The 19,525-nt window shown below is 39.6% G+C and overlaps 1 protein-coding gene across 3 annotated transcripts in view; it reads left to right on the forward strand.

The window, feature by feature from the left end:
• Positions 1-514: 514 nt before the first annotated feature.
• Positions 515-19,525, forward strand: part of lrba (LPS responsive beige-like anchor protein) — a 185,632-nt gene continuing 166,621 nt past the window's right edge. For all 3 annotated transcript variants that reach the window (XM_034130210.1, XM_034130213.1, XM_034130211.1), the window contains exon 1: positions 515-1,376. In XM_034130210.1, the coding sequence (XP_033986101.1) occupies positions 1,200-1,376 (177 nt within the window). In that variant the 5' untranslated portion in view covers positions 515-1,199. The remainder of the gene's footprint in view (positions 1,377-19,525) is intronic.

Below are 19,525 nucleotides of genomic sequence, written 5' to 3' on the forward strand. Positions count from 1 at the left end.
TTTCATAAGTACATTATTGAAGCTATTTATCTTATACAAATAAAAAAAGTGTAAAACAATTGATCAGAGTAACTGAACCATTGATATTATTATGTTAACTCTTATGTAAAGTAACTAGCACTGAGAAAAATGTAGGTCAGTAAAACATGTTATATCTGAAATGTAGTGGAGTATAAAGCTGCATTAAATGTTAATATCAGTGGAGAAAGAAGTCCTCAGTAACAAATATAATTAAAAAATGTAATATTAAAAATGTTACACGGGTTAGGTTAGGTACAAAACAGCAGCACGTCAAACTCAAGTATGCCGAACATTGAGTAAATGCATTGAGTTTCTTTCCACCACTGCCTCTGTATCCCGGTCAGGATGATGAAATATGAGTTGCTGAAACAGAATAGATCTGGAAGCTGTGTAGATTTTAGCTGAGTCCCAGCGTGTCGTGCTGTAAAGCCACCTGAGCCGCACACCTGCCAATGAGCTGAACACACTCAGCTCCGCACTGCGCATGCGCCGCTCACTCAAGAGCTACACTGTCATGGCGGTGACGAGCTGAAGCTACCGGGGTAAATCAGGAAGAGAATGCGGCGCAGCTGGGTTAACGTTGACATTTAAGCAAGTCTGAGGAGTTTAACCGGGAAGGATCGAGCTGTGTTTTGTCGACTTCCACCAGAGCTGCTGACAGACTCACCCCCCTTTTCCAGTTTGGGAGTGTTTAGCCTCTGCCAAACGCGCTACCTGTCAAGTGTCTGGACTCAGTTTCAATAGCAACTTCCACTGCTGCACGGAGGTATTAAAGTGACCGTATCCTTGTTTGACCGACTACAAGGGGGGAAAACAGGTTAAGGACGAGCCCTGCTTCACCTGCCCCCCTCTTGTTACCTGCAGACTTCCTTGCGGCTTTTGACAACATTAATCTATCCTTGTGGGATCAAGTTACGGACCAGGGAAGAAGAGGAGTAGTGTGGAGTGAAGCGGTGACATATCCCGCAGTGTCAACAGCTAACAACGGCTTTTTTGTGCCTACTTTCGCTGCAACTATTTTGGATGGGGAGGTTTGCTTTGTGTGCCTTTAGACTGTCAACAACTCAGCTGAAGGGGAGTTGAGTCCTCTTTCTCTTTCTCCTTCTCTGCTCTGTCACCGTTTGGAGGTGAACAGGTGCCTTACCTGTGAACACCACCTGCCCCGTCCTTCCTTAGCAATGGCTAGCGAGGAGACAGCGGGCTCTGCGGATGCTCAGGACGGGACTACAGGAGCCATGGCGCTCAACCCCGGAGTGCCTATCCGGGGAATAAAGATGAAATTCGGCGTGCTCGCTGGCCTGGTGGAAGTTGGGGAAGTTTCCAACCGGGATATCGTGGAGACGGTGTTCAACCTGGTAAGCTGATTATGAGAGCTTTAGGATAGGCCTTGAGATAACACGCTGTCACCCTTTAGTAGTAGTACTGACAGACACATCTTTGAAAAGTCTGACATCATCCTCATCTGCATAACAAGGCGTTGATGATCTTGGAACACTAATAAATACTTTAGGAGCCAAAGTCTTACTGTATGTTGAGCAGCATGCGTTATAATTACTTTGATTTGAAACGCATATTATTCATTCACTAAATATCTTGGTCTACATGGTTTTGTATTGTGACAATTTCAGTGCAAAAACTAGGCTTACATATTGTGTCAAAGTTCTCATTTGGCATATTTCTTATTATTCGTCTTTTTCATATACCTATTACAATTTTGTACAGTTTTGAATGATCTTCTAACTGGCTATATCTACCCATATAACATTACACTTATTATAAACACAACCCACTTTTCCTCAGTGTTTAATTGAAGAAGACATGATGCTTTGTCAGGAGATCTAACCTGGCAGAAGAGCTGTTGAAGCAAATCAGCTGGTGTTTTTTGTGACATATTGAGGTCATGCAGAGTGTGTGTGTGCTTTATCTGTCTACTACCTGTTGTTGGACACCCTAAAGTCCTTATCCAGCTTTGTCTGTCTGCTGCACTAATAGCCCTTTGGCTGCCTGAGTTAGGAAATGTCTTCGCAGCACCTGCACGAGAATGAATGAAACTACCAGTAACAAGGAAGTTCAGCGTGAAGGAGAGAGCATGCTCAAATTATTCTGGCTGTTAGCTGGGAGGAAACGAGAGAAGAAGAGAGGTGGAGGTGTAACCAGCCAAACTGCTCTGTCACTGTGGCAACACAATGGAGTCCTTTTTTAGAAAAGGGAGGCTCATCCTCCATGTCTGTAGTCACAAAGTTTGCCCTAATACCAACCCCCACAGTGAACTGTAGTAAGGACACTTCTCCTCGTGTGGCTGTTTCACTACTAAACACAAAGCTATTACATCATCTAACCTTCAAGTCAACCACTGCGTGTCCTGTGCAACTAAAGAGCAGCAATACATTTTTAGCAATAGCTACTGCTTATGTTTTCAAGTTGAGCTTTAGATGTTAACAGATCTATTTCATATATATATATATATTTTTTTAACGCTTTTCTTTATATTCCATTAGTCTCCTCCTGTCTTGTGCCCTTACCTGAAAGACTACATGTAGTATGATTAGAAAAGGGCTTTATCTCAGAAACTAAAATAGCACAATCAAGTATTTGTTGTCTTTGATATTCAACTTCTCATGATTTCAAAGATATGCAGTGTACACAAATAATAATCACATGGTAGATATTTAACACAATGTAAGTGTTTGCAAAAATGGTGGCTTTTACTAGTGGTAAAAACTTTCATGTATATGCAAATGTTGATGAACAGATAGCTGACAGTGTGAACGTATGTCTGTACCAGATTTTAAGGCAAACAAGTTTCAGCATTCACATGTTTTTGTCATTGTCAACTTATGAACAAGAGGTTGCTACTTTTACAATATACTATAGGCTTGTCGTACTTTTACAATATAGTATAGGCTTGTAGTACTTTTACAATATACTATAGGCTTGTAGTTCTTTTACAATATACTATAGGCCAGGGAATTCAGCTTTAGATGCAGATTGAGTAGCCTATATTACTTCAAGTGTTGTTTCTAAAGTGAAACATTTATCATTTGTATTTTCTTAAGAGCTTATATTGAATTGCATTCTTGTTCACAAACTCTTTCCTTGTATCATTTTTAGTGAGAGTCAGAAAAACATTTAGATTCATGAGACAGAAAATACGAGACGTATCACAAGGAGATATTGTTTTCAGGTGCACAGTCTAAAGATAAATGGCTGTTTGACACTTTGAATTTGTTCTGACTTTTCTTGAGCTAGAAAGACAGCCAGGCATATTGACAGAAAGATCAGCTGTCAGTGCCCCTGGGAAGCCATGTTCAGTATGGTCAGTGTCATTTTAGGCTTTGAGAGATCACATCATGCATTTAATTACGCTCATCACCCTCCACACTCTTCCTCTCATACCCTCCACATCCTCTGCTCCTTCAATTGAACGATAATTAGATTTACCGGAGAGGCCAGAGTGTCCTCTTTAGCACAATCTCATTTGCAGCCTTTGCCATGCTCAAGTCCTCCACTGCATCTGGCTGAATCCAACACCGTTTCCCCAGGAGGATTATTTTTAACAATTCTAGTGTGACCTAAAACAGTATTTGTGATTACTCGTGACGCATGCGCTGGAGCTATATCTCCAGGATTCGGTATTGCTTTAGTTTTTTTTTTAAGCACTTCATTGTGCTTGCTTTGTTTTCATCTCCTATCTATCAAAGGAGCTATACCTCACACTACACTGTAGGTTTCACACTTGCTATAGTACTGTATGTATGTTTGATTTGAAATTGAGAGGGGAGTTTAGAAAAAGAGGATTCACACCATTGTATGCCCCCTTTTGTAATAACTAGCAGCTTAATATTTAAACTATTCCTAATGTTTTTAAATGAGAACATTGTAATATATGTGTATCCTAAACACACAGCTGCACATAACTGTAGTTAAAAACTCATATTCTGCTACTGAGAGATGCTGTTTGCCTTGTCATGGCTCGCTGGGTCGTACTTTTCATGGTTGACAATATTATAGTCTTTTTTTAAAGCAGAGCTAGTGCGCTGGAGGCAGTAATCTTTTTTTCATTTCATATAATTTGTTCATGCATTGAAACCAAGCACAGTGTTATTCACACTTCGAAATATACAGTAGCATGATTCTATGCATTTCCAATGACTGATTTAAACATAAATAAATGACTCCAGGTTTAAATTATAAATAAAACTTGATTTGATTAAATACAACCCTTTCCTGTACAGAACGGAAAGTTAGCTTTCACCTTAAACTGACCTTCTTTACATTGGCTTTTTGTTTCCCTACACATCTATATACACCCATATAGTTTTATAGCAGGACCCTAAGGGCTTATTTCTTTACACAATTTATGGAAATATTGGTTATTTTCTATAAATACATTCAATGAAAACATTATCACACAGCTGCACATATTTTGTAATAAAAAGCATTTCACCTTTTAAGCAGCAATATATTCTACACTGTATCTAAGGACTAATGATAATATGAAAGGGTTACTCTCAATTCCGCTGGGAATCACTGCCCTAATTCACAACTCTATGCAGTTTTCTATCACCTCATTGTTTGATTTGTGATGCCATCCAAACCATACTGGTTCAGATAAAGCTCTCGGCAGCAGCTCGTAGGCCACGAGGAAATCACACCAGCTGATTACACGCTATGCTTTAGCACAGCTCGGAGGTTTAGCATCTAGCAAGCCAGAGGAAGCATAGGGGATCTATTTCTGTCTCTGTCATATTCAAAAAATGGTCCAATGGTCACTTTTGTTTACCCCTAGTTTAGTTTGCCAACTCTTAAGAAATTTGCATCTCTTGCACTTGGTAAATGTTTGACTATTTTCCCGGGTCAAATGCTTACTTCCTCTTTTCACACAGGTAGCATATACACTCTCTTTGTGTGCCATCCTTTTGCTGTAAGAAGCATCCTGCATTTGAACAGGAAGTGGCTTTGTTTTGTCTTCTTGGTCTGGTTACCAAAAGATTATGCTAAAAGCTGCAAGGAGCTGCAAAGTTGGGGTAATACTCGGATGTCATTTTCAGTTGACACTGAGATGGGGAACAGCTAGCAGAAAGTTAATATCATAGTACTATACAGTGTTCCTATTTCATACACGATAACACGTAATGAAATCTCCTTATACAGGCTCAACAATAAGGAGGGCTAGTAAATCTAGCAACTCTTAAAAAAATAAATTCTTAAACGGGTTGTTTTCCCACAGCTGATGGATTGTCTTTATTCACATTTTTGCTGAGTCCATTTACTTTAAAAAATATTAACACATGCCAATTAACTTTATTAACATGCATGGAGCAAGATAAGACTAGGATGAAGATGTTTACAATGCTAATCAAATGAAAGAGTGCAAAGGTCGGGGCATCAGGTCCCTTTTATAATAATCTGGTTAATGATAATAGACAACAAAAATATCATGTTTATCTCTTAACCATTGCAATGCTGCCTTCCACTGAGTGCAGGATCTGTAAACCATGGCCTAATGTACAGCTCTGAGGCTGATCATGGCTCCTCTGTCAGTGACACAGGAGATGGGGGTTTTGTTGTGTGGAATGTAACTTTGGCTTTACCTGAAGTCAAGGTCAGAGGGTTGACTGCCAGCTTTGTGGACAGCGGGGGAAACCACATCTATCTGTGGACATATTCTCTTCATGTCTTAGTTTGTTGTCGGAAATATTGCTTTTAAGTAATATACGTTTCCTTTTTAATTTCTACACTCCGTAAGAAAGGGCAACTACAACTTCTGTGTTTTGTAATGATTTGTCTCATATTTAATCCATTTTGGGGATTAGACATCTAAGAATCCATGCCTAGGGCCTCACCAACCAAACTGTTTCTGTTCTATTACAGGACTTCATTAGAAAAAACGATCTGATGATTATTAACGTAACAATAATAGCTTCCTGACATCATTTTTTAGTATTTAATAACTCATTTTTCCTTCGTTGTTCTCAGTTATCTTGAGCAACTGATGATACATATAATTGCACTACCACTCAAAATACTGTTTATTAAATCTATATCTGGCTGTAGTTTAAAGATCCACTTATGTTTCAGGTTTGTAAATATTTGATGCTCTATGCCTGTATTAAGTTTCCTTTAGAAGGTGCAGAGAAAACACAGACGCCTTGCTTTGTTCTGAATTCCTGTACCTCTACTTGTATCAAAGAGAAAACCTGGTTTCTTTTATTTGTTCAGAATTATTTTAAGGTACGTTGGAGCTCACTTTAGCATCTTTTGCACTGATGTTGACACTAAGGATCCTCCTTTGAGAAGCGAGCTGTCATAAATGGAATTAATTGTTCCAAACTGCATCTTCCCAGTGCTTCTTAAAATAGCCTACTTAGTACCTTTTCTTACACATCTCTTCAGGCGAGAACGTGCAAAGTAACTGTGCTCTGGAATTTAAAATGTATCGGGTAGTAAAATCGTGAAATTGATTCAAATGGCTTTACTTTTAGTATCAGCACATCGGCGGAGGCTGTTTTTCCTGTAAATCATAGCGATTTAAGAAGGGCTACAGGGAGATGTGGAGATAAGGCTGAAGACAAGTTCATATAAAACCATTTAAACACCATACAAATAGGATATCTTCACTTATCCAACCCTGGAGATGAGTTTTGTTGTAAATGTGCCAAGGTCTGGGTTAACTCACGGTTTAACAACTTCCCTGTTTAACCTTAAGATTAGAAGAACGCAATTGTACATTTGAAGTGTTTAAGATTTAATCGTAAGGAGAAATGTGGCCTGATTTAGTAAACAAACACTGCATTTATGTTAGAGTTATTACCCTGAGGATCAACATGGCAACTTCTTTTAGTTCCCTTCATATAAGGAATTCAATAAACGCACAAACTATCCCTTCAGTAGCACACAAAGGCACGAGTGGTAGGCGAGCGAGGGCGATTCTCGTCCTCTCTCCGAGCGAGCTTTGCCCCCTCTGGCAGTAACAAAGAGCCCTCTAATCGGACACATGAATGAAACCCTATCTGCGTCTCTCTTATCTGTCGCATCAGCCCAATTCCATGGTCACACCTTTTCCCTCCTTCTCCACTGTAGCTGAGAGCAGTTTGAAGCACCTGAGGGCTGTCGTCTTAATAAGCGTGACTCTGTTTACTGTGATTCTTTATTTTTAACTCGTTGTGTCTGCTTGTGACCTTTTTATTTCCTTAAAGGGGACCTATCATGCAAAATGCACTTTTGTACGTCTTTTATACGAATATGAATATGTGTCCCCGGTGTTCCAGGGAACTCACCAAGTGTCAGAAAACACAACCCTCTCTATTTTCCTCCATACCCAAATCTCTAAAAAAGGGGCTGCAACGGATCTGATAAAAACTGATCCAGATTTGAACACTGTCCTGACGTCAGGACAGTGGCGCTACGGCTATTGGGCCAACTCCACCAATCAGGAGGAGACAGCCACGGCCATTGCCGTTCGAAAGCGCTGGAGACGCTGTAGTACATATTCCAGGCCTGTAGGTGGTGCTGTTCTCACAGAATCAGCCCTTGCAAAAACAGAGCTAACATTTTTCAAATTGAGCGAAATGAGGCATGGCTAAAATGCATGATCTGTTTGGTATTTTGAAGAAAAAAAAAGTATAAATATGCCTTTTATATAGGTATGGTCCTACACTATATTATTCAAATATAGCATGATAGGTCCACTTTAAAGAAAAGGTGATTGTTGTGGTTGACATTTTGGCTTTAACATCTTGTTGACAGTTACAGCATTAAAATACAACCATACATTTGCATCTTAAGGGTGAGCACTCAGGTTCGACTACCCAGCATACATTTTGTAACTGGTTCCAAATGGCCTCTTCCTGTATGTCTGCTCTCTGCTTACCTGTATGGTTAGTCATTACTTAGCCCTCAAGCAGATCAGATAATGTAGCCACTACGCTTTAGCACCTGCTGTGTGACGGCAAACAGGCAGACGCCCTCAGGATTCCACCATGTTTGAAAGAGAAGTGTGTCAACATTAAATATAAGATATTTGTTTGAGAAAGATGTACAGTCTATACCACATGTTGGGGCTTTGCAGCAGTGGGGTGGTATTTTCACAAATTGATTTAGCTTATAGTAGCCCATTTCTCTTTGGACACTGTAGTTATGAAATACGTCAACCATGGCAATTTGGGGCTTAAATAGTTAAAAGGACTTTTTTGTCTGTTCTTTCTAATTGCAACAAGACCTATTGTTGTAGTGTAAGGGTTATTGTGTGCTGCCTGTCACAGTATTGTAATCGGTTGCATTGTTGATGCGTGTTTCAACCCAATGAGCGTGATCTTTAATGAATCATTTGCTTGAATTTGGTGCCCATATTTGCCGACTAATTATTCAGTGCACTTATTCGAGGACTAATTGTTTTGTGCGTACAATTGGTAAATATGAACACAATACTTTTTATTTTTGTTGACCAGACATGTTTTCCAAAGTCTTGTGTAATGTTTTAGAAAATAATAGACACTTTTGTTAACTAGAAAGTTTGGTTTTTAAGCTGTTAGAATATTGCAATCTTTCTGAGAGAGTAAATGTTTTTATTTTCTGTGGGTTGTTCATTCTCATCTTTGGCTTTCATTAAATCAATACGGTGATGCGTGTCTATTAACAAACGGAAGACCACATACTCTATTTGAAGTGTTCAACTGTAAGTTTCCTTTGAAACCTTACTGAGTGTTAGGTGAAGCCACTCCCAAAGAATTCCTCTGCATGTTGAAGTGTTGCAGTGACGTTGTTTCAAGGAACAGTGTAATCTTATTCCTGGCCAACATCTATCCTCTTAATGTTTCTTCTATAAACAGTGCCAGCTAACAAACACATTTGCACAGACTGGTTATGCTGGAGGAAGCTGGGACCAGGAAGTGTTGGTGGAAACTCTCAAAGACAAAACAAATAATTAAACTTTGCCCGTATCGGCCAAAGGGGCAAACATGTAGACCATTACTGTGACATTGAAAGATCTGCTAGATTACATTTTTGGATTTGCCTATAGTGCTATTCCTACATATAGTTACACTAATACCTTTATTAAATATGAATAAAATCTTTGACAGAAAAAAGATCTGTGGATTATCCATTAACACGCACTTCTTTCTGGAAGTAGATGATTGTGAGGAGGAAGATACTTCAGGCACACATCTAAAAGTCTGGGCAAACACAACTTTCTATCTATAATGCCAAAGAGAAGTAAGAAAATCTATTGTTGTGCTTTTGTTTGTTCTTACAATTATGTTTAGTACTGTGTCATAATCATGCATGTATACTAGGGCTGCACGATATTGGAAAAAACTGATATTGCGATATTTTTCTTCCCCTGCGATATATTGCGATATGAAAAAATACAGGAATTGAAAAAAAGACTTTTTTTTTTTGTCCGCAAACCATCCTTTCTTGAACTTTAATGCTATACAATTGGTATTTTTCTAACTATATTTAACCGGATGAAGGATTTTAGTCACGGACGTCTGGATCTTAAGTTATCAGAGCAACAAGCTGAGCCTAGCTCGGTTAGCAGCGCCGAACTGGAGAAACACATGAAACTACTTTATTCAGTGTTTTTACATTTAATCACCGTCCGTTTGCTTTGGAGATTTGATTGTGATTGGTGGTTTGCTGTCACTCACTCGCGTACCCCTGACATGAGAGCTGCGCGAGTTTTCCTTTTGTAGCAAGCAGCAAAAGAATTGTAACATGACGTGTTTGAGTTAATTTGCCTACTTAATATTGCACTTTTTTTTTTAAATCACACGTCCTGCGATGTGAATATCGCGATTATCGTCACAACACGATATATCGTGCAGCCCTACGTTTACGGTTAAAGTCAGAGTTCAGTTAAAACAAGGTAAAAGATGGATTCTCTTGTATTTTCAACGCATTTTAAATTAATCAATTGTTTAGGGTTGTAACAAGAGGCCAACATGTTGGCAGCGGCATGACCAAAGGAGTCATTTATTGTTACTTGAGCTCTCTGGCTTGCAGTTGAAGACGTGAACAAAATGTATCTTTTTAGCCATGTTCAGTGTTTGGTGGTTCTTTCATGACAGAGCTCTTTCTCATGTTGGTTGGTCAGCCAGCTTTGCTTTTCCCTTTTTGTTTATTCGCCTTCTGTGGTGATGGAAACGGGGACATCACAGCCATGCTGAATTGATATCCCCTTCCCCCAGAACTTTCCATACAAACTACAGCAGCCCTCTGCAGAGTTGTTGTTCCTTCAGGTTATCCAATGCATGCCCCAGAGTCTCCTCCCAACCAATAGCTAACCCAACCCCAAAGGGAGCCTGCTGAGAAAAAGGCCTTAAGTGACTGCCTATTCCTGACTTTATAAGCCAGTCTTAAACGGCATATCTTCTCATAGTTTGAGGAGTAAAGGACCGTCTGTTTACCTAGCTCCAGTGAGAGACACAGTGAGGTGATACTGACAGTATAAACTGGCGTGTTTGATGATTTCTTTAAAGGGCCCATGTCATGGCCATTTCCACTGATCATAATTCCATTGTTGAGGTCTACTAAAATAGATTTATATTGTGCAATTTTCCAAACTCACATTGGTTTCTCATACAGCATCTCTGTAAACTACGTGTATTCACTGAATTTCACTCTCTGCCTTTAACGGCTCGTTGTAGCTCCAATAGCTCCAGCCCCCACCCTCCCTGTGAGCACAGTGTGCTCTGATTGGTCGGGACGTTGTGAATCGCGCTGAGCTCCGTGGAGGTGTTGTTTCCTTGTTTAGGATATACAGCCAAACTCATCCTGAGCACACACAAACTCACAGCCGGATTAAAAACAATAAGTGTGGCTTGATATTGAGTAAGAAAAAGGTTGATAAACGCTGTGAGAATGGGTCTGCAGAGAGAATTTCGCCGCGATCCCAACTGTCTGTTATCAGCCTGCAGCCAGGGAGGAGAAATCAGCAGAGCTGCTTCCTGCACATAGAGTGTGTGTGTGTGTGAGGAAGTCCGTGGATTGGTCAATTTGAACCAATCAGCGGGGGCTTAACGTAACGGCTCCGCGGACGTAACGTAACGTGACGTGACGTAACGTAACTGCTCCACGGATTGGTCCATTTCGTTCCGGGTACGGCATGACATCATGCCGTACCCGGAACGAAATGGAAGAATCAAATGGACAATGACGTATCTCCAACGAGGCGTTTTGGGGAGGTATTTTCTGTGTTAGAGTTTTACTCGCTACAGGGTGTACTTTGAGGGTTTTGACTCTGCACACCGTTTACATGCATAAAAACCTTCATAACACACAAGGGGACGGGTAATAACCGGAAAAGCATGACATGGGCCCTTTAACACACACACTTGATGTAGCATACCAACAACAAAGTTCAGGAAGAAGATGGACAGTAGAAATGCTTTCATATCTTATCCACCACTCTATATCTCAGGCTCCTATAATTCCTTTCGTATTGTGACGGAGCTATGTTGGATTTACTATATCTTATGCAGGCATCCCTGAGCAAGGTGTAGCGAACTAAATAAGTAAACGCTTTCAAGCTGAAACTTAGTTTTGGGTTTTTCTTTTTACACGTGCTAAAACCTGAACTGCAGATATGTCTGAAATATAGATTTGAGCCGACCTGCAGGTTGCATTAAACAGTTCAGTACAAACAACGAACACTTTGCCATTTTACTTTCTAGAGGCTTATGTTTTTCTTGTTGTTACTATACATCAAGAAAACTACGAAATACAAGACAGAACTACAACTGGAGTGCAATTAAATGACTTCTTGATCACGAAGTTCAATGTTATTTTAGAATTTCACTCTGGAGTACACCTTGAGTCATCGACTGTGAAAATGTTTTATTTACCTGTCCAATGGCTAATGCAAACTGACTACACACATTTACAGACTATGCAAACACTACCACTATGCTGGTTATATTGACATGTTGGAACAGTATAGTATACTTTTTTTTCTTTTTAACAGGAAGCAATACTTACCCCCCAGCTTGTTATCTTCTCTTCACAGTAGGGGGTGTAATGATATGCTAATTCTGCTTGCCTGCCAGCCAAGTTGCTGTAGAAGGTGTAAATATTAAAGCGTAAAATGAAATGCTTCTCCTTTTCATAAAAAATGTTTTGTTGAAGCCTCAAGGTGTTGGCTCACCTTGGTCCCTGTGGGGAGATTTCTCAAAGCAAAACACAATGTCATTGTTGAGTGAGATCACAGAAGCTCCTCACAGGTTTAATGCAAAGTGTCCAAATCCCATTACACGTCTCTCCTCTCTGGAGCTCTGTCTTCTACCTTTGTCCTTGTTTAGGTAGATACTTTGTGTTATATATATATATATATATATATATACACTTCCTGATGAAACACACCTGCACATATTACATGAAGATATACAAAATGTTTTAAGGTCTAAATGACCAACCATAGTCCATATTGCGCAGTATGTTTCAGAGGCATGGTGCAGTGTGCTCAACATACAGAGCCTAGCTTTATGATTTCATGAATAGAGTGTTATGTAGGTGATTATATCCAACTATGTTTAACTGGAAACAGACCAGGCTTTGCCTAATAGGACCATCACTGAATATTGACACAATGGTGACCATTTAGGTTTTTCTTCAAATCAAATCAAATCAAGTTTTATTTATATAGCACATTTTTAAACGATTTTTGGTCGAGCCAAAGTGCTGTACATATAATAAAAAATACCCTACAGTAAAGACACTTTACAGCAAATACAACAGCACAGTTTGTTCAGAATATCAGATATATTATTAATATAATAATAAGATAATATTCTTCCCCCTCAATGCTTATAAGCAAGTGTTGCAGCCTGTGGCATATCCATCTGTATTAGTCATATGTTAGACTGCATGATGCTGCTATGCTAAAGACAATCTGATTTCCCATATCCCTTAATGGTTTGTTTGTCAAAATATTGCCATGCGAATATTTATCTATGCTTCTGTGATAGTCATCATGTTAAAACTAGGTTAAACTAATCAAGCTAGCATTTTCTGTCACTCGTATGTATTTTAAGTATAGATTAGTAACAGGGCTGTAGGTCTAGGCAAAGCTGCATACCAATGATCATCAGTGCTGAAACAGGCTGGCCCTTGGCAGAACCAGCCTCCTGACCCCCAGTTGTTTCCTCTACCCTTGACCTGCTTTCAGGCTCTCGGCATCAACATCTCTTCTGTTGCCAAAGTCCAGCATGTAAAAGTCCATACATAAACACTGCTAAATCAAATGTAAAACGGTATTCACTGTTGAAGGGCTTGAAGTAAAACTTTCATCTAAACTTTGCCACCAAGTATTTTGTGTAAACAAACACTAGTAATGCTTTGGACACACTCTTCTGATTTCATTACTGTATGTCACCTGAGGTAATCACTTAAAGGTGGGGTAGGTAATTCACTTCAGAAACACTTTTTGTTATATTCCATGGAATGCTCTTAACATCCCGATAGCAATGAATACATTAAAAGCTTTGGCAATAAATACATTAAAAACATTTCATCTGTGGAAGCCGTAGCGCTGTAAAAAGCACGACCAATCATCTGAGCCGGCCCGGCTAAAATAACTGGATGGCCTACCTGCCTGTCAGCCTTCCATCTAGTGCACAAACTTATCTCGTGCCCTCATTGGTCATGTGCGCGTTCGTGTGTGTTGGAGGAGGGGCTCTGTAAGGAAGTCTGAAGGAAGGGGCAGATTTTTTCCGGTTGTGTACTTTCAAATTCTAGCGCGCTCGAGCTGGTTTCTCCATTCTTACCTACCCTGCCTTTAAGTTCAGACGCTGCTTACCTGAAGTTTACAATGCTTTAGCTCCAATTCTTTATCTGGCCTGGAAACCTACTTTTCTATCGGCATCAGGTCAACTGGGCTCTTTACAACTTAAATGAAGAAGTGTTTGCCATATTCTTTGTTCTAGTTAGACTGATTTGTAAAGCTTATTAGGTTTTATTTATTACATTGGTTAAACCTTGAATCAGGGACCAGGAACTCTGTCTAATGTCTGGCTATCTCTGATTAAAACCAGACACATTCCCAGACGTAACTTCTCAAGACAAGAGTATTTGTATTTAACTGTATGTTTTATGTTGTTCTTAACCATTCGGGATAAACTGGTTACCACATTTTTGTACATGTGGTCCGACAATATACGATAAAACAAATTCCTTTAGACCTAAATTATAAAAAGATTGAACTGGCAAGCAGAACATCCTGTCATTTAGATAAAAAGAACAAGTAAATGTTTTGGATTTTTACTTTGTTTTTGATATGTTGTCCTTCAATAATCCACGACAAACACGCATCCAGGAGTCCTTTTTAGATGTCAAAAGAATGATGCAGTAACCCATGAACGGACTGATGTGAGCATCAGGCGATTGCCATCATACATCTACAGGACCATCAGACAGGCAGCACCTGGTCACAATCCTCTCAGAATAAATGTTAAAGGGTCGAGTGTCTTCATGCTGGAACATCGCAGAGGTTATCTATTGGGCAGCTCGCATCACGGATGTTTCATTGAATCACGCCTAAGTCATCAAGGTTCAACAGGAAGTTTTGAGACCCGGAGGGAACTGTCTCTTCATGTGAAACATCCAAAAACATGGCTTTGTGTCTCTTGCTTTCTGAAAGACATAGTTGGAGTTATTTCACATTTTAGGCGGACAATCATTATACTTTATGCAATATAAACAATAAACAACATTACCAGCATTAGTGCACAATATGTTTGTCCTACCCTGTATGCAGCCATGTATTTCAGTTACGATACGATACGATATACTTTATTGTCCCCGTAAGGAAATTTGTTCCGCATACATGTACATATACAAACACAGTGGACATTAAGAGACATACACATATCATCAGTCATACACCCTTTGAACAAACACAATACACAGACGCACATACTGACAATGGCGACCTATTGCACAACCCTCATGGCCAACCAAGTTGAGTTGATCTCAGTATAGTGAGATTTATTGTTGGAGATCGCCTTGAAACATACATGAACTTTAGTAAATGGCCCACATATCTCTTCACGTGACTACCTCCACATTAGGAAACCTTATCCCACTTTTGTTTTTGCTTTTCAGGACTTTGTGTACCAGAATGTATGTAAAGATTGAGAAAGCTACCTTGATAAACTTGCATACAAACCACAGGAATCTGAGTGAAACACCAGCGATGGGAAATGTTGCAGACCGCTTCCTGGTTTCCCCATTCTGGGTTTCCTCCAGGAAGTTGTTAAACTGAGGTGCTAGGCTGCATGCTCGGATCCTGTCAAATTGTGTCTCTGGGCAAATAATTAAGTCAAGTATTGCCTTACAATAGCTCCTTAAACGTATGTTATATGTGAAGTATCCCCTGAAGGTTCATGTTTTAATAATGTCTATTGTTTTTATGATGTTGGTGCTTCAGGAGAGGAAGCAAAACAGATTGGGTGTTTTAGACTTATTGCTTGGTTTATTTGAAATGTCTGTCCTTTTAGAACAAAAGTTCCTCTGTGTGTTTATCTTTGTTCCACTGAAGCTCAACACTGAAACACTGTCTGGGGAAACAAGGAGGGGACTGTTATAATAATGATGTATCTTACTTGGACTGCTGAATACATTTTGCTCTAAACGAGGACATTATTTCACCAATCACTTGAATTGAACACACATGAAAAGGATATTCATGTTTCCACCACGAGCGTTTGTACGAAACTTTCTTTGTTTACGTTGAAAACTACAAGCTATCTTTTAACATTTGAATAATCAAAGGCGGGTCCCAGAAATTCTCATTTCACTCCTCCATGCTTCAAGGCAGACTGGAAGTGTATCTCTTTCCTTCTTCACCTCCCTGATCCAGCTGCTATTTTTAACATGTTGCCCCAGAGCAAACCTTTCCTATTTACTGCCACTATGCAAACTCAAATCATAGGCGTCTCTGGATCACACAAAGAAATTCTTTGTTTGCCTCTCATGATCAGATCACTTCTCTCTGTATCTGCTTTCTGACAGTCGCCTCACGTTAACAGAGAAAACGTATTCTTCAGCATGACTGTTGTTAATACTGGACATCTTATTCCAGACAGAGACCATAGATGCATTGTTTTGAATTAGCAAGCCATGCAGTCAATAGATTATATCCAAGTATTGTATTCATTTTGAACTTCTTATTCCAGAAGCAGCCGACTTTAGTTAGTCGTTGTATGTTGCTCTGGAAAAATGAACAGAATGCCCTAAAGCCTGGACTCTGATGTCTAATGAGCCCTATTTCCTGACAAGCCTTTTCCTTATGTTGATAATAGCAGCCACCCTGCCATTTGAGCCAGATTTCCAGAAAGATACAATTCAAGTGTTAAAGAGCTCTGTCATGGAATTGTTTATGTAATGCTAAGATAGTTCTTCATTTATGTTAGGCAGTGGGTTGTGCGTATGTGTTCGGATCAGGGGGTCACAGGTTCAAACCCCACTGCAGTCAGCATGTCGTTGTGTCCCTGGGCTAGACACTTCACCCCAAATTGCTCCTGTGAGGATTGCCCACAGTATTGAGTATGTAAGTCGCTTTGGATAAAAGCGTCTAACAAGTAACATGTCATGTAATGTTAGAAATAGTCAAGATGCAATCTCTTTTTTTGTTCAAGGAATCATCCAAGCACTTATGTTTGTGTATGTGTTTGCTTAACCAATGCATGACAAACTGGCTATCCTCCTGGTTAGGAAAGTGCATTGGACCGTGGAAGAGAACTACGTTTGGTTTCTGTTTTTTGGGTACGTTTGGACAGAAATGCAGACGTACCTGTTATTTTATCACATTTTACACTGTACACAAGTGAAATAGAAAGATGTCGCAGCATGGTCACAGAATCATATTTAATATAATCAAAATCCTCACTTCCATTTGGATAACATGTACTGTTGGTCCTAATCAAGGTAGTTGCTTTCCTTATTTGTTTAGGGTCTATGTCGCGCGTGAGAATGGCATAATACAGGATAAACGATGCGTGATTTCATCAAAGAATGTCATTTTAATGCGAGTCAAAACGGCGTAGGCACATGCGGGCCAATTATTTCCATGTGTGTTTTAACTGCAGCTTTCTGCATGTTGTACTAAACCTGTGTCCTTAGGCAACAGAATAACAAAGGAAATGGTGTGCGGATCACACTACCGCCTGGCCATTATCACGTTTAATGAAGTATAAAAATGACTGTCAACCATTGTTTAAAACAAAAGCTTGGCACGTTGCCCCTCTGAAGATATTCTTAGATATCCAGCTTTTAAAATATCTCTCTTCACTGCTGTGTCTCTCCTCTCTGTCTCTCATTGTCTTTGTTGTACTAAAAGCAAGACAGCTGAGAGAAAATGTTCTCAACGGTGACAGAGGATCAATCTTCTAATTTGTGGGGTAAAGTGGGTAAAACACCCCAAGAATGATTTAGCAATTAGCTGAATAATCACCATTTTGTTCATTAATCTCAATGTTAGCTTGCAACCCAAATATTTGGTGCTACTTCTGTAAAATATTCATGAATTCTAATCAGAATAACAATTTGTTATGAAGTGAGTCGGGTAAAAAGGGCTGTGTTTAGCTGTGATGATTGAACCAGTGTATTCCATGGTCACTGCATGCATAATTGTCCCCACTTAACCTTCCACTCCTGCTCTGACAGATGTAGAGTGGCTGCCTCGTCCACAACGCAGCATGTCTTTTTGAGGTTCTTCAAATATTTCAACAACAGACGCTAGAGAAACAAAGCCATACAAGGCAATACAAGTGATTGTATATTCTTGTGTATTACACATTGAAGGAGTCTCTGAGTTGCTGCGTTCTGTGTAGAGAGTAGGGCAATGTCGCAGTACGATGATCTCTTGATAATCATTTAATTACGCTTTGATAAAAATGTATAATTTCTGTTAAATGTTTTGCAAATTAAAAAGCATGTTAGGCTGATATGATTTTAGGAATATTTGTAACTGGTCACATATCTTAAAGTATACAAAATAGACAAATTCAGTGTTAAATAATAAGGTCCTTCAACTTCACAGCTTGTTTTTTTACACTCTTTATTCATGTCAAGACTTGGAAGGATCCTCTGATCTTGTTTGGTCTGAAATATTGCCAGAACCACCAACTAGCAGCGACATTGTCTGCTTCACTCGACGAGTCCGCCGTCATCCCACATCATGCTTAGAGTCATTGCCTTCCTATACTCGGCACTGTTTATTTGTTCACGAGAAGATAGTGGACTTGAGTTTCCTGCTGTCACATAATTGTCCCGTGGAAGGAGATGCCACCGGCCAATTCTGTGTACCAAATATTCTGTATGTCTTTTTAATGTAACTCTTTTAGAAAGCAGCATTGGTGAGCTTAAACAGATATCATATTTCAAGAAAAATATTGGTTCATATCCCAGGGTTGGTAGCGGAAACCATTCTCTTATTGGCAATTTTTACATTTTTCACAGTAAAAACAATTGATGAACATCAGCTCAGAAGCTTTGTGTCGTTGTGACTGAAATAAAGACAGTCTTGTTATGAACCTTTCACTGATCTCTGAAATCCATTTCATCTTGCATACAGATATCTTCTACGTTGGTCCCACTTCATGTGAAGGGTTGCTTACTTTACAGACATTGTGACTGTATTACCAGAGCCTGATATAATGCATGCATATCGCCTCACCATTTCCTCTCATCTACACCATCAGAAGCTCATTCCCTCTCATCAGTGCTAGCACTAGAGGGATTTGAGTTGGACAGATTATCTGCTGGAGGCATTTCAACCCCTTCACATCAGTATGTTGGAAATGTGAGTGATCATCAGCAGGATTATAAGATGTTGTCATATCACGATTCATGTTTTGGGTCACTGTGATGGATGTTTGGGTTAGGGTGGGGGGGGAGCTCTTGTTAAAGAATTAGCTGGCACTGCCTCTGGTTGGACAAGATAGCTTGTTAAAAGAGATCCGGTTAGAAGAGCCGTTGAAAAAGTAGGCCAGTGGTAGTGAAAACATGGTCACTCTGACAAACCCAATTTATGAGCATTTTGTTTCAAACTATGGTCATGCTGGGTTGTAATAACACACAGGCTGGTCTTAACAACTTTACCATATCCATAAAATAACATTCATATTTTATAATCAATTCAGACCAGGCTTGTCCTCATGACTAACAATCCCAATCTGACAGATGATATCAAGTAACGGAGCATTTCAAATCTAGATATAAGCCATCTGACTAGAAGAGATGCTACATGGGAGCACAACATTTGTCACAGGGCGTTCTTCTATTGTCTGTATCTCCAGTCGTCTCCTGCAGGCAAATTACTTTATATTCAAATGATTTCTCCCTTAGAATTAATTGCAGTTTCATTACGGAGAGAACTGAACACACACACACACACACACACACACACATACACATACACATACACATACACACACACAGAGAGCGTCTCATCCCCCTGCAGCCGTGTCTTGGCAGCTTCAGTGTTTCTGCTTGTTACTTTTAG

Source organism: Trematomus bernacchii, unplaced genomic scaffold (genome assembly GCF_902827165.1).
Source record: "Trematomus bernacchii unplaced genomic scaffold, fTreBer1.1, whole genome shotgun sequence".
Lineage (NCBI taxonomy): Eukaryota > Metazoa > Chordata > Actinopteri > Perciformes > Nototheniidae > Trematomus > Trematomus bernacchii.